Here is a 16082-nt window from a genome sequence, read left to right on the forward strand (position 1 = left end):
GAGAGAGCGAGAGAGAGAGAGAGAGAGAGCGAGAGAGAGAGACAGGGTCACATCACAGTGGAGTCAGCTGTCTTAACCGTGGCTTGTGTACTGCAAACACATACCAGCTTCATCACTGTGTCTGTCATGTGACTCTGTTCCCCTTTCGGGCTCTGTCTTTACATTTATTTTGAAAGATGAAGCTCGTGATTATGGTAAGGGGCGTTACATTTCCGACGAGTGCTTGCGGTGTTCGGCCAATCACAATGCACTGGGTCAGCTGGCCAATCAGAGCAGACTGCGCTTGTCGGAAGGAGGGACTTTGTAGAAAACGAAGCGTTTGAGAGAGGCGGGGCATAGAGGACCTACAATAATTTACAGTATTTGAAAAATAATGCGTTTTTTGAACATTAAAGCATGTCAACATATTTTGTCACACCAAGTACACTAAATAATAATCTTTAAAAAAGCATCATATGATCCCTTTAATGGTAATATGTACCATTTAGAGGTAAATATGGTACAGAGATGTACCTTTTAGCTTTTGTATCATAGGGTCCCATTGCAGTGACAGTTCTGTGCCTTTATTTTCTGAGAGTGTATGGAAAATAAGAGTTTTACGTACCTAAAGCTCATGATCTTTTATATAAACTCAAATGTGAATGTCTGTGTCAACCTTATATCTGGACCATAACCATTTTTTTAGAAGCAAAATCAATTTCTGAAGAGCATAGATTGTCGAATTCAGCTTTCTTACAGGGTGGAGGTGGGCAGGGAAGCCAGGCTGTCTTTATTCTCCTCCAGAAAAGCGCTACATGAGGCAAAGGTGCAGTAGAAACTGGAGGAAAGCCCAGCGATGTCAGTGGAGATATAGGGCAGCACGCCAGGAGTGGCCTGGTTGTAGTAAGAAATCTGAGAGAAATGCATACGTAAGCATGTAAACCATACGCACTTAACCTTCAGTACTTTAACACCTACGTGGCAGCACCAGGGACCACTCTAAGCAGTTTCTAAACATGAGTTATAAACAGTGTTATTGGCTAATGTACATGCACATTATTTCAGTAAAAGAGATTGCTACATTTAAAGCCATGTTCATTCTTGAACTTTGACTCATTCACTCATTCAGTATAAGTGTCCATTAGGCTTTCTGTGTATTTATTACCTTAGTGAAAGAGTTTTCCTCCTCCCAGATACTGAACCCAGCACACAGCACCTCTCCTCTGTTGTAGTCTTCAGTGGGAGGGTACGCAGGCAGGGTCACAGAACGCAAGGCAATCATATAAGGGTCTCTAAAAGTGACAAAGATGAAATAACTTATTTTGTTCTTTGGAAATACACAAGACACAATATAGAGATTTTGTAGGAGTTTAAGGTTTACCCAGAATCACAAGGGCGCCTCCTGGAGGCCAGGAGGATAAAGTCCTGGACTTTGCCTCCTTTAGTCACAGAGGGGGTGACAACTTGGTAGATGGTGTCGTCTTCATGTGAGTCAGTTATCACTTCACACTCTCTGTATTAAGGCATATTGCGTTCTACGTTAAATCAAGTAATTTGAAACTGTGGCTGATCATTTTATTTTATCTGCCAGCCATTGTAACAAACACCAAAGACACTTGTAAAAGTAACATTTCATTTAAATTTACATTGCAGCAAAAAGTTGACCAAAAAGTGTTCATTTATAGATTTTAATGTTTTTTTATTAATTAAAAAACTCTGTTAAAAGTAATAGGATTTAATGTTTTTGAGTCTCATGTTCACCAAGGTTGCATTTATTTTATCAAAAATACAGTACAACAGCAATATTTTTAAATATTACAACTATTTTTTTAAATGTAATAAATTCTTGTGATGGCAAAGCTGAATTTACTCCAGTCTTCAGTGTCACATGATCTTAACAAAAACAAACAAAAAACATTATGATATGCTTATTAGGTGCTCAAGAAACAAACAATGTTTCTAATTATTATCAATGTTGAAAACAGGTGTACTACTTTTTATATACTTTTTAATATTTTTGTGGACATTGTGATACATTTTTAGGATTAATAGAAATCCCAAAAGAACAGCATTTATTTGAAATAGAAATAATAATAAAAAAAGAATACTATAAACTCCAAACTTTATATTTTAATTTAAAAAATGGCTGTTAAATGTCTGTCGCTTATAAAATTCAATTAATTTTTTTTTGTTATATAAAATGCATTTGACATACTGGTAGTGGTGGTCCCATGCCTTCCTTCGCCTTAGATCAGACAGTAACAGAAACACCTGCTCGGCCGCCACAGCTACATGAGTCTCCACCTTAAAGCACAACATTTGGTTCTCCTCCAGTGTGTATAAACTCACCTGGGCACAATGTTTCAGCTCATTAATTTCCCTCAAGCATCTACAACATTTTTGACTGCTCAAGTCCCCCATGTAATCTCAAAAAGACAAAATGGAAAATTTAAGTGCACAAAACTTATCCACCTTTTTCTTCTCTGAGGTTAAGACCCAGTTAGTCCGGGCAGCCAACATCTTCAGTGCCGAAACATTATTGTAACTGAGGTACATCTGCCAAGACATGGATTAGTCACATGGTCCAACAAAGCAGGTTGAGCAAATCCATGAGATGTATAGCTACTAGAACAGGTTAATATACCTGGTTACTTGGGTCCCAGGGAACCGAGAGAGGAACCTCGCTTTGTTTGCAGGATATTATGTACTTCCTGTAAGAGGAGAGCATACTCATGTGATCTAGTGTCCCATGCTGGTCTGCTATGCAGGAATTTTTATAGCTGTAAAGTTAACTTTGAATATGACATGCAGCCAGAGCTTATAAATAGGCGTATGATATCAAAAGAATATGGCATAACCTGTTATAATAGACAAAATCTTAAGAATCCTACCTGTCAAGGCGGATTTTCTTTCTGGCTATGGCTTCCTGAAAGCGTCTTTTACCATCCTAAAAAGACAGGATAAGAAGATAATGATTTGTAATTGAAATAATAAGATTCCGTTTTTAAAACTCAGTGTAAAGCAAGCACTGCATATCCCATTCATTTTGTTTCACCCTCTTGAACTCCATCAACAAGTTAAACTCTTCCACCATGTGAGGGATTCCAGGAATGTTACAGCTCACCACAGGCTCAGGCCGTATCCTTGGCAACGTGCATGGCTTCCTGTCATTGTCCAAGACCTCAAAGGTCATGAAGGCGGTGTTGATGTGTCGCAGGGGCTCTCCACCCTGATAGGCCTCCGCACACACTCCCACCTCCATACTGGAATAGCACACACGAAATACCAGTTGTTCAGGTTGCTCAAAGATAAATCAGGCTTCCATGATTCATGGATGTAAGTGATACTGAACCATAGCTTTTACTGTTTATAATATAGGTATATACTATATTATATTTCACTATATACTGTTTTTAAGTCCTTAGTCTACATAGTGGTACTGATCCATAGCTTTTATAATCCAATAAAACAAATATGATAAACAAATCTAATATTAAAATATATACATTTTATAAATATTATATTTTTATACTTTATATATTTAAATATAACCGTTAAAAGATTGGGTTCGGTCTCTTATGCTCACTCAGGCTGTTTTCTATTTGAATATATTTTTAAAATGTAATTTATTCCTGTGATGCAAAGCTGAATTTTCAGCATCATTACTCCAGTCCTTTTTTTATGATTCTTTAATGAATAGAACGTTCAAAAGAACAGCATTTTTTGAAAGATTAAATTTTCTTACAATGTAAAAGTCTTTACTGTCATTGATCAATTTAATGTGTCCTTACTGAATAGAAGTAACTTTTTAAATATTTTCTTTAAAAAACAAACTTTTGAATGATAAATATATACAGCCTCAGGCATCCCAGTGGTCCACAATTTTTTCTTGATATAGACGTACCTTTTTTTGAAAGCATTGTTTACAATTGCCTTCAACACCAGCCTGTCTCCAATGTGGGACGGCCCACGAAAGTGGAACATGTCTATGCTCCGCAGAGTTGGGTGAGCATTACACAAACGACTAGAAGAAAAAGCATATAGAGTATGACACACCAATGGTTTCCTTGCGTATGCATTTAAATATCTTTTTTTATCATCAGATTTGACTGTAGTAAAATAGGGACTGTACACCTGGCAGAGATGGTGGCTACATTCTCCATCCAGGCCATGATTTGTCCACCAAACGTGCTGACCTGGTGATTGGCATGGGGCGGGAGCACCAGCTCGACGCTTTCTACCCGAGTCCGCTCCGCAGGCACCGCTTCCTGGTAATCTAGACACTCACTCACTGACAAACAGATAGAGCACCACTTATCAGAGTGACTGCGTCTTCCAGTCTATTTATTCTACACACTTCAAACCACGTGACCCTTTGTAAGTGAACGGTGAAGGTTTACTGCACATATATATATATACGCTTAAATGAATGTTGGCGGCGTGTTTATGAAGAGACACCAAACAAACCGAATGACATCTTCAATCAGAACTCAACTTCTGATTCACGACTCATTTCCTGTGGCAAGTGTTCCTGAGACCTCTCTTCAAAGTCTTGCAAGTAAACAAACACACCTGGAGAAAGTGAGTGAGCAGTGTCTCCGCTCACCTGTCTGAGAGGAGCAGCTGCTGAGAAGATCGTTAATTATCTCTGCATGGATCAGTCTCATCCTCCTGCGCTCGGCTGCGAGGCTGTACTCCATCTGCTCTGCCTGAGTGCGTGGAATCACCTGCTTCAGCTGTACCTGTGCAAACCCAAACACGGCGCTGATGAATCACAACTCTAACAAGACCTGGACCAAATCCAAGATCTTTTTCACAAATCTGATTCAAGGGTGTGCAAACTTGTGGCTAAAATTGTTCTGATTTAGTTCGACGTGATGTTTCTTACCTTTCCTGCTTCGGTACGTCGGGCCACAAAGGTGGCGAAAGCGTGACAGACCTTCCAATGTCTGTCGCTAAAGAGATCTTCACAGCTCACCAAAACCCCGACCTGAGACAAAGACCCAAATCAGCAGCCGTTCTTCATTTAGAAGAAGCTTTTATCCAAAGCAGCTTATAAATGAGGAACATTGCAATTTATCATAAAGTTCAACAATATTTGTAGCATACCCCTATGCAAAGAAAATAGATTTCCTTATATTTTAACAATGAATATTTTAAATGATTTATTGTATATTGAAAATATACAGAATAATATATTGTGTTTACTATATTACAATATATTGAATAATACATAAGGAATTACCACTTTTCATATATTGAAACATATGCAACATTATATTTACCGTTATATCATAATGTATGTAATTTCGTATTCAATAATACATTTCATAATAGAAAGATGTATGTGTGATAAAATATGGTACTGTGTGTGTGTGTGTGTGTAAATTATTTTAATTTATGTACTGTATATTCACATTTATATGGGAACATGTATGTGCAACAGATGTACACTTGAGGAAAATTTATATTGTGATACAGTATATAGATCAATATATTTATATTTATATATAGTACAAATAGCACTCAATCCATTAAGTTATAAATATAATTTTCTACCCACCAAAAATGCTAAAATTTTTATATTTTCAATAAACACTTTTTCTTATATCATCACACATATTTTCATATATGAGATGTATGACTATGCAAAGAATAGAGTGAGTTAAATGTGAATATGTGAAATTAATATGAAATTATGAATATGTGTTCAACACAGGATAGAGAATTGAATTAATTTAGTGATTTAATAATGTCATTAGGCCTACATGTAAAAATGTAGTGCCGTTTTTGTCTTGATATATATTTTTTTATATTTATCAATATATAGTCATACATTATCCATGCATATATTGCATTATATTGAAAAATATAGTTTCCCACATATGGAACTAGATTATTATATCACATTATATTTTTGAGCATATTCCCATATAGATTAACACACAAGTTAGAGCAAGTGAAATGCAAAAACATGTTTTTCGATGATTAGTCAATAACTAAAATTCAGCATGTTGATAATACCAGTAGATGTTTGATTTCACATAATAAAATTGTTTGTGCTCACTAATTTCAGCTAAATAGTAGTAGATGTTCCCACAAACCTCCATGCTGGATGTGAAGGCTCTGTTGACTTTGGCTGTAATGTTTACAACCTGTCCAACCCTGCATGAAGACACATATTTTTTTATATAATAATTCAAAATTTAAAAAAAATTATATAATTCAATTCAAAATAACTAGTTCCCGTATGTGTTGTTACCCTATGGTGGTTTCAAAGTGAATGTCATCCACTGAGGCTGTGATGCAGGAGCAGCCAGCATGTCTTTCAGCTGGAAACAAGAGAGCAAATATTGATAATTAATAAATGTTTACACCCAAAGCAAGCATGTAAGCAGGTTCAGCTGAAAAGCAAACATGTAAGTATGTAATCCTGAAGGAAGAAAAAATGTTCCATGCTACAGAACGAAGTGAAAAACAAACTTATTTTAAGCAACATTAAGGGAAGTATGTAAAGCTGTTACCAACCACCATCTGTGCTCTTCACAGTGCTACAAAGGTTTAGCCACATTCTCAGCTGAAATGCTTTTGCCTTTTATCAGTTAAATATGATTCAAAATCATTCCAACTGCTATTAAACTTTCTCACCAGCCTGTTACTCTGTTTATTCACAGTACGAGGATGGAAATCACAGTCCAAACTGCACAGACTCCTCCATCTGCGATGTCTAATGACACTTAGTACAAGCATATGGTGTGGAGGTGTTTACATGAATATTGAAGATTCAGAGTGAAATCAAATCACCTAAAAGAGTATTCTTTAGTTTTTAACTTAGCTGGAAGTAGTTTTAGATCATTGGCAGGGATCATTTGAGAAAGGAAGTAAAAAATTAAATAAAATCTAAAATAAATAAACAAATAATGGTTTCATTCAAACAGACCAGACAGGCAGGCAGTGGAGTCCATCCACTTGAGCAGCTGCCCAGCACTGAGTTCTCCACAGTAGTTTGCATGGCAGGGGAGGACTATCTGGCTCATCTTTACTTCAGTTTGGTTCCTATACACCTCTCCATTTCCCAGAATAAACATGGGCTCTTCCAGCTGCATGGGATCCCTGGGCTCATTTGCCATGACTAGTGCTCTGTTGGAGCAACTTACATGTTAAGATGTTTATTTGTGTGCATATTTGGTGGAGATTAGCATTGGTAAGAGCATTAGACTTGAATATCACTGTCTTGAAGGATATCAGGAAGGTCAGGAAATGTAGCTTTTAGATCATATCCTCTTATAAGTGGTCTTGTATAAAAATGTGCATGAATATCATGACAGGTAACCGTCGTCATCTTCACAGGACTCATCACACATGCTCATGTTTGTTTTTAAACCTTCCAAATGCATGTTATAGCTACAGTGAGCGTTTAGCTTGCTTTCATAAGCCACAGAAATCTCCAGTCAGTTCAAAAGGGGTCAGTCCACCAATTCAGTTCAAAAATAAGTCGACTTGAAAGTGCAACACTTGCAACCGATTTATAATCTAAGAAAATTCCTTTTGGAATTACTGTGCTGGAGAGCCTATGCGATTATAGGCCCACTGTATGAATAAAAATAATTATGTAAATTAAATCAAAATCATAAGAGGTCATTTAAAACATAAAGAATAATTATTGGATGGATCATCCAAGCTGTGTGTATTGCAATGACTTCCAGTTTATAGGTGCAACCTGCCAGATTATATACAGAACAAAGCCTTGTTTGTCTGATAAAACGGCGTGCCATAGCGATTAATACGCTTAACTCGTTTCTGTTTGTCATTAGAATAGGCCTGTGCACCGTCAAATAGTTCAGCTATGTAAGAGCATATTACAGCTCATTCCATTATAGCTGTCCAGATGGAATTTACTATTGAAAGCATACAAATGTAACCAGTGATATCAAATAATCAATGTGCCGTAATGCACGATCAAAGCGCAATAGCCTACTAGAACCTGTCATGTGTCAGACAAACGACCTCCAACAGAAACTGGACTGGAACTAATGTAACCTGTTGTTGACTGACATCATTCTACTCATTCATAAATGTATTATTTTCATTGTGAGCTGCAGACAAGTTATGAAAGACTACTAGTTATTAGAGACTATATCTTAATATATATATATATATATTTCTAATAAAAGAAAAAAATACATAAAAGATAGTAGGCTACGATGATATCTCACAAGAACATTACGTTGCATGCTGCTGATTTTATGCAAAACGAATGATTACGTTTTCCAAAGTTTGCATTGCAGGTTATTATTCTGTGGCATTCCAAGTGTCAAATGCGTCTGAACTAAAATAGCCTACTGCTGGTTATGACAAAAAAGTAAGCAAACTTACATCAATAGATGTCAAACCACTCTCGTTTGCACGAAGAAAGAAACAATGTCTGCGTGACGTCTGAAACTTTGCAAGATGTATGAAAATAAATAAACATTCATATTCCCAATCATACAAAGTGTCCACACCGCGCTCGGCTGTTCACATAAGCCCGATCGAGTTACAGTGCCGCCCAGAAACTTTTTAAGGTAGACTGATTCCATTACACAGGATCAACTCTGACCTTATGCAATTAGTTTGGAATATGCTAACAATGTTTCTGTATTATAGAAAAATATTAAGAAACCAAAAATTGAGCTACGTGTAGGGTTTTAATCGTTTAGTTAGTTTAAGAATTTGCTTAACAAAACCCTTAACAAACGTACACGAAGCCAATACATAAACATATAACACATGTTCTCTTAACATATGTATTATTACTTCCAAAGCATCTACATTTATTGCAAAGAGTGCAGATGTGATTACTCGCTGATGAAAAGTGCATTGTATATAAATAGCCTAACTGAAGAGGTAAATACGCAAATAAATAAGAAAATATGTCTAATGGTGTGTTTTACGGTACAATTATTATTATTATTATTATTATTGTAATTAATAGCCTAGACTATTTCAATAATTTTCAAGACATAGCTACATATCAGTGAATGATTCAGCTTGATTTCTTGCTTGCATTGCGATTTCTCACAGTTTTACTATCACAGTATGCAACCCATTAAGGCAACATAGTAAACAAATACAGGGATAATTAATGTGGCGCGCTTAATGCAACCCATCTTTAAAGAATCACAGGAAATTGGAGGAAGGAACTATTTGGTCACCGAGGTTACGTCACTGCAGGGCATCACGCAAGAGAAATGGCGCCCTGCCATTGGTCACTTGCCCTTGTCAATCAAACAACACCACTCCCCCCGCCCCAGTGGTCAAGGTTGGTTGAGAAGGCGTCAGTGTGTTTAGTTTGTGCAGTCGAACCTGGAGCAGTGACAGATGATTTGTCGAAAATAGAGGAAAAGGGAACGCGGGCGACTCTCCCGTGCACACAAAAAAACATGTTTCCTAAAGGCAAAAGCTCCGTCGTGCCATCGGATGGCCAAGCTCGGGAAAAGTAAGGTCTTTTGAACATCTCCCGTCGTGCGTGTGTTATTGTGTTGGATGTAGCCTATTGTTAGGGCAGTATAGGCACGGCTGCATATGGAGCGTATGCTGCTGCTATAGGCTTGTCGCGCGAGCGTTGAATCGAAAGTGCCCAGCCGTGCGCCATTCTGGGGTCCCCCTATGGCACAGAGCTTTCGCCTCCGATTATTGTGATGTGATCCAGAATAAAAACCGTGCCTTTTTAAATCGCCTACATTTTAATGCAGCCATTTGAAATAGTTTCTGCATGCGGGACGGGCGCTTCAGTGTTCCTTGTTTCATTTAGCCTCAGACGCCAGTCTTGGAGGGGAGTGGGTCCCGTCTTTTGTTTAGTTTTTATGCATTTTGCATGTTTTTGAGATGCATTCTTGCTCGATGGGGGGTTTATTAATAATAAAATATAATAAATAAATGAAATATTTAAATGAGTATTTTTTGCTTAATGTAATGGGTATTTTCTTTGGATAATACTTTCATTTTTACTATAAACACTGTTTAAGTGTAAACCAGAGAAGAGTGTGACACAGTACTGATTTCTTGAATTTGTCCTCACCAACCATAATATGCCCTTTTTTATTATTTGTTGCTTTATTAACTTAATATTGTATTCTCTCTGTTTTATTGCAGGTTAGCTTTGTATGTTTATGAGTATTTGTTACACATTGGTGCTCAGAAGTCAGCGCAGACTTTCCTGTCAGAAGTAAGGACCCCAATCTCAGTGGAGGACCATACTTTTGTTTTTTTTACAGACACACACTTGCAAACATTAAAATTGAAAATGTATTTCAGGCCTATGCACTTATAAACGGCATTTTATTTTTAAAGATTTGATCATTTTCTGGTCTGTTTTAGATCCGATGGGAAAAGAACATCACGCTGGGAGACCCTCCTGGGTTCCTGCATTCCTGGTGGTGGTGAGTATTTCGAGTGTATTTTGTCTTTTTATAATATTAAAAGGAATAGTTGACCCATTTTTTTTAAAACCATAGGTTTATGCAAGAAACAGCCTGAAATTTGTGTTGTTATTCACTGAAAATCTTTTACCACACACAGCTGTTAAATTGTATGGTTCATTGTTATTGCAATGAAAACTTCCCAACAAAAATGTTTTTTTGTTTATTCCATTGAAGCAAAAGTTGTAGAGGTTTGAAATGACTCGAAAATGAGTAAATTATGCGATCATTTTTGCACGAACCATGGGCATATGCAGGCTTATTTTACCACTTTTTCTTTATCCAGTGTCTTTTGGGACCTCTACTGTGCAGCTCCTGAGAGGAGAGACACATGCGAACATTCAAGCGAGGCCAAGGCTTTCCATGACTATGTGAGTACAGAAACGCACAGACTGTTTCCATAATGTATGCAGATTAGAGGACAAAATTGCATTTCATGTGCCTGTGAATCTTGCAGACTCTGGAAGAGTCTCTGTGTTTTATAATAAGGAAGTGTGTACAGTGTTGTGTGTGTGAAGGATGTAGTAATCACCCCTACAATAGCAATGATATCAGCAGGGTTTTCCATGGAATCATGACTGTTTCTAGACAAAGATGGTACGTGTCTCGGACGATCAGCTTTGTCATGTACATGATGTTCTGCTGATTGGAAATCAAGGTCTGCATCTTTGCAAAGATTGAAGCCTGGACAGCTCTTACTATTGATAAATATTTCAAAATTGTGTTACGTGGCACTTATTAAAATGTGACTCTGGACCACAAAACCAGTCATAAGGGTCTTTTTTAAAAAAAAAAAAATTTTTTTTAAATTTATATATCATCTGAAAGCTGAATAAATAAGCTTTCCATTTATGTATGGTTGGTCAGAATAGGACAAAGTTGGCTGAGATACAACTGAGCATTATTATGGTGCACTAGGGTGCAAAAAAATTTAAATATTGAGAAAATGTTAAAGTTGTCCAAATGAAGTTCTTAGCTATGCATATTACTAATCAAGTAATTTGATATATTTGCGGTTGGAAATTTACAAAATATATTCATGGAACATGATCTTTACTTAATATTCTAATGTTTTTTGGCATAAAGGAAAAATCGATCATTTTGACCCATACAAAGTATTGTTGGCTATTGCTACAAATATACTCGTGCTACTTATAAGTTATAACTGGTTTTGTGGTTCAGGGTAACAAATGGATTTGCAGGCAGAAACCCTTTACAGTGGCATGAAGTTACTAACAAATCAAATCAAATAATTTTTAGGCAAGCTAAGTCCTCCTAGTTTTCCATGAAATGCAAATTGTAGCATCTCTAAATCTCATTTCTATGCATTTTCCCAACAGCTTATATGCTTATATAGGAATGATGCAAAATCTCCAGCTTTAGCTTCCTACCAATAATATATGGCCACTGTTGTCTAGCCGCAAGCTTTAGTGAGGGGCCACATGTCAGAGGTCATATGCAGCGAGTCTAAAAATCAAACCCTTGCTCCTCTGTCTAGACATCCTAATCTGAAAGGATGCTGCCATACAGGGATGCATGAAACATTATCTGCCATGCGAAAATTAGCCGCATGTTCAGCGTGGCTGGATCTTCAGGACTGTTATAGGGCATGTTTTGAAGTCCTCGTGTGATCGCCGCAGTCTCCTGCCTTTTGTGCCCAGCTGTGGTCGGGACCGTGGCGTCAGGTCTGTGCTCTCTTATTCTCCAGAGGGTGGGGGAGGAGGCTGCGCCCTCTTTAAACAGTGGCCATGTTGTCTTCATGCTGTGTCAGGGGAAACACTCCCCCTCGGGCTGCGGTGGGGATGGAGAGTGATTGATGGCTGTCATGGAGCCTGTCGGTAGGCAGATTAAAAGGGAGGGAAGAGACCAATGGAACGAGGAGCATGGAAGCGAACTTGGAGGGTGAGGGAAGGATGAGCTGTGTGGAGCAGGACTGTGTTGGATTTGTTTTGTTATTTCAGGGCATTTTGGTGATATAATGATGTTAGATTGCCAATGGAGGGCTGTCATCAGGGTAGGACAACCAGGAACGTTTCCCTGGCTTAACTTGAAGGATTTTCCTTGGTTATGAGAAATTTGAGCTAATCCTAAAGTGACATAAAATGACATTCCCACCCATTTCACTTAAGTAATATGATTTTCCGAGCGAAACAAGACGCTCAGCAAGAGGAGGAAGGGTGAACATTGATTTTATCCATTAAGAATTGACTGGATCATGAAAAGTAGGCGTTCTTTTCCAGAATTTTTAGTTGGATTGCTCACCTTTCGAAACAGGAAATGGCAGCCTTGGTGACGTCAGCCAAAATAGAAAAGTCATTTTGGAAATGGATCAAGTCATTGAATTTTACTACAAACTTTAGTTTTCTTTGGAATAACATGCACTGCAGTGCTATTTATTAATATTTTGAATTGGGTTTTATTTTCAGTTTTATTTAAATTTGCGTTTTAGTATTTTTGAACTTATTAAACTTATATTTACAATTTAATTTAATGTAATATTTATATTTTATTTGAGCTTTTTTAATTAGCAGAGACTATTTATTTATTTTTTGTTTAGTTAACCATAACACTGATGAAGTTTGAATGATATGTTCAGAAAATATCTATTGTGTCTATTAAGAATGTGATTAGGATCGATCTTTATATCGATTTTAAAAATAAAAATTCCTCTTGGCCCTTGAACTGTGAACTTGAATAGTCTGAATGAAAAGCGTAGTTGCTCCATTGTTGTGGATCAGTCTCGGTCTGACTCTTCCCATTGGCCGGTTCTGATCTGTGTTGTTCCATCAGGGTCAGCTGCTCTTCTTTCTTTCTATCTCCTTCCTGTGGTATTTCACAGTGCTCTCTGAAAAGCCTTGCTCGGTTAACTCAGGCTGAAGTGTGACAGGCAGCAGACCACACTGTGCTTTTTCCACTGACATTATATGCATGATCAAATCCCTGGTGTGCTCTGAAACCTAGTTCTTTCCTCTTGGTTTTGTAGACCTTAAAATTGGATTTTACACCAGTCAGTACCTTGTGGCTATGCCGTTGGCTTTATTGCTTGCTGTTAGAGCACAGATTTATGAGTGCTAGAATGCATTAAGCTGCATTTTCTACTTGTGGAATAAATCTGTTTTCCTAGGGAAAAAAATCTGTACTTAAGATGTACAGGTGTTTTCCCCTCATCTAATGTGTCCTGATCTTTTTTTTTTCTTTTTCTTAATGATTTGTGCCCACAGAGTGCCGCAGCGGCCCCCAGTCCTGTTCTTGGGAACATGCCACCAGGAGATGGCATGCCAGGTGGACCCATGCCCCCTGGATTCTTCCAGGTTAGATCATCACCCTCTTTCTAAACCTCATGTCTTGTGAGATATTTTTAAGATGTCACTGATCCAAACCCTGCATAGACTATTAGTCAAACGTTTGGTCACAGTGAATTAATGTTTCTCATGATTTTAAAAAGCTTTCTATCTTTTTATAGTAAGTGTTATACAAATTATACAAGTATTATTATTATTACATGAATGTGTATGTGTGTATATATTAGGGCTTCCCTCAACTAAGGATTTTTCTGGTCAACTAGTAGTCGTTCATTTTAAGCATTAGTCGATTAATCGCACATTTATTAAAAAAACATCTCAAAAAGTCATTATAATGAGCCTTTAATTGCCTACATAGCTTAATAAGCGCTCAAGCACACGCATAAAGCTTGCCACAGCGCACTGGCAGAAGTAATGATTATGAATGTGTCAGGGAAAAACAGTAAGGAAGCCGAGACAGCAGAAAGTGCATCCTGTTTGCTTTCATTATTTTACAAAAGCGAGGTTTGTTGTTATTGTGAGTGCACTCAAATAAATGTGGAGTCTTAACAGATTTGAAAGATGTATTACTCTTATCTGTATGACCAAAAATGGCAGAGTATTTTAGGAATACGTGAGCGCACCGGCGCCTCCATCTGTCCTGCAGTGAGCGCTAATGTTCAGCTTCCACACTCCACACAGACACTTAAACAGCGCACATTTCTCTCGGTTAACATTAGATTTAGCGGCCATGTAAAGTTGCTAATACTTGCATATTTCAGATGATAAGCCATATTTGTGGTGGATGAATGATAGGCTAGCGTTTGGATGTCCTGCCCAATGTTGATTTTGTTTTGGGGGTGTACTAAAACAGGCTCTCATACTAGGTTGTTTGAAAAACACATTATTTTTCATATATTTTACATTATTGCAACACCTCTCTCCCCAGTCTGGCATGAACAGCTCGAATAGTTCCTGTATCAAATGTAGGCCCGCCTTCTGAAATACGAAATGTACTGTGATTGGTTAGCTGGGCCAGTGTGTGTTGTGATTGGCAGCACTCGGCGCCTGGTCGGGAAATGTTTTTCAACAGTTTTCAAAACTTTTGAAGTGGACTTTGAGCTTTGTAACTTTGCAGATCTTTTTTATGCTCAAACAGCAACATTACAGACTAACTAAAGTGGGAAAAGTGAAAATGCATAATAGGACCCCTGGACCCCTTTAATAAAATTTTGGTCGACTAACGATTAGTTGACTATTAGGGGGCAGCCCTAGTATATATAGCTTTTAAATTTTTAAATATTTTTATATTTTTGTTTTTGATTTTTAATTTATATGCAAATTAAGTTAATGCATGCTCTCTTTCTATAAAAAAATAAATATCTAAAAAAAAATTAGCAATACTATTTAGGTATAATTACATATTTTATAAAAATATATATATATATTTGTAGATTTTATTTACATCTATTTCAATTTATTGTAATGTATTATACTTGGAATATTGATATTTATATTTTAATAATAATGACTTGATATTATAATATTATATATTTCCATTTCAGTTATATGTTTGGAAGTATTAAACATTTATTATTATTATTACTATTATTATTAACTATATGCTATATGCATATAGTTTTTTAAAAGTGTAATATGTGTATATAGTTTTAGATTTGAATATTTATATGTATAAGTATAGAAATAAATATATATATATAATTTATTTTCAGATTTATGAAATATATATTAATAATGATTATAATGAATATTATTTATGTAAATAAGTATCGCTTTTTATTTCTCCTCTTTCCTATTACTTGTTTCGCTTCTGTTTCAGTTTTTTATAACCATTTCTTACTATGTGTAAGAAAGTTGTTGTTTTTGAGCATGTGTGTTTGGCAGTGTTATTTTTTAGGATTACTGATAAACTTCTGTCATTTGATTTGTATTATTTGTTATTTATTTTAATTTTAGTTGCATTATGTCTGAATTCATTATGTCTGTATAGGTCTTTTATTAAGTTTTTAGTTTGATTTAATTTGAGTTATTTTAATACTTCAACAAACTAAATGGAAATGAAATAATATATATATTGAATTTATAAATGTGTATGTACATATACAGTATGTGTGTGTGGTTGTACACGCATGTAGTTGTTTTTTTGGTGTTTGGCTTAGTGTTATGTTAGAATCATTATTATACTCTTATACCTTTTGTTCTTTAATATTTTGAATTGTTTTTATCTTTATTTTTTGTTTTTCATTTATATGTTAAGTTTTGAAATTTTGTTGTATGCATTTGTCATTTTTATTTAATCTCTTTATTTTTAAAATGTGTATAGGTAGTATTTATAAAGTTT

At 36.3% G+C, this 16082-nt stretch overlaps 2 protein-coding genes across 3 annotated transcripts in view; one reads left to right on the plus strand and one right to left on the minus strand.

Annotated features, from left to right (window-relative positions):
• Positions 1 to 476: 476 nt before the first annotated feature.
• Positions 477 to 8506, minus strand: acot11b (acyl-CoA thioesterase 11b). Its single transcript, XM_016272958.1, has 16 exons — positions 8356 to 8506; positions 6920 to 7119; positions 6242 to 6311; positions 6084 to 6144; positions 4868 to 4969; positions 4586 to 4721; positions 4114 to 4270; positions 3884 to 4003; positions 3104 to 3242; positions 2871 to 2926; positions 2624 to 2690; positions 2452 to 2535; positions 2195 to 2328; positions 1361 to 1492; positions 1145 to 1271; positions 477 to 891 (listed from the first exon to the last, which is right to left on the minus strand). The coding sequence occupies exons 2-16, from the start codon at positions 7107 to 7109 to the stop codon at positions 733 to 735; spliced, it is 1734 nt and encodes a 577-aa protein (XP_016128444.1). The 5' UTR covers positions 7110 to 7119; positions 8356 to 8506; the 3' UTR covers positions 477 to 732.
• A 780-nt stretch (positions 8507 to 9286) lies between these two features.
• Positions 9287 to 16082, plus strand: part of ssbp3b (single stranded DNA binding protein 3b) — a 33592-nt gene continuing 26796 nt past the window's right edge. For both annotated transcript variants that reach the window (XM_016272962.1, XM_016272963.1), the window contains exons 1-5: positions 9287 to 9457; positions 10114 to 10186; positions 10339 to 10400; positions 10726 to 10810; positions 13661 to 13750. In XM_016272962.1, coding sequence (XP_016128448.1) covers positions 9402 to 9457; positions 10114 to 10186; positions 10339 to 10400; positions 10726 to 10810; positions 13661 to 13750 — 366 coding nt within the window. In that variant the 5' untranslated portion in view covers positions 9287 to 9401. The remainder of the gene's footprint in view (positions 9458 to 10113; positions 10187 to 10338; positions 10401 to 10725; positions 10811 to 13660; positions 13751 to 16082) is intronic.

This window comes from Sinocyclocheilus grahami, unplaced genomic scaffold, assembly GCF_001515645.1.
Source record: "Sinocyclocheilus grahami isolate Dianchi unplaced genomic scaffold, SAMN03320097.WGS_v1.1 scaffold75.1, whole genome shotgun sequence".
Taxonomy (NCBI): Eukaryota; Metazoa; Chordata; class Actinopteri; order Cypriniformes; family Cyprinidae; genus Sinocyclocheilus; species Sinocyclocheilus grahami.

What these genes read in the sequence shown, in the direction of transcription:
- acot11b (XM_016272958.1), bottom strand. Translation starts at nt 7,109, where the DNA reads ATGGCAAATGAGCCCAGGGATCCCATGCAGCTGGAAGAGCCCATGTTT. An exon ending in GGATACGGCCTGAGCCTGTG is followed by an intron (nt 2,927 to 3,103) that starts GTGAGCTGTAAC and finishes CTGTCTTTTTAG; the next exon opens with GATGGTAAAAGACGCTTTCA. An exon ending in TAACCTCAGAGAAGAAAAAG is followed by an intron (nt 2,329 to 2,451) that starts GTGGATAAGTTT and finishes CATTGTGCCCAG; the next exon opens with GTGAGTTTATACACACTGGA.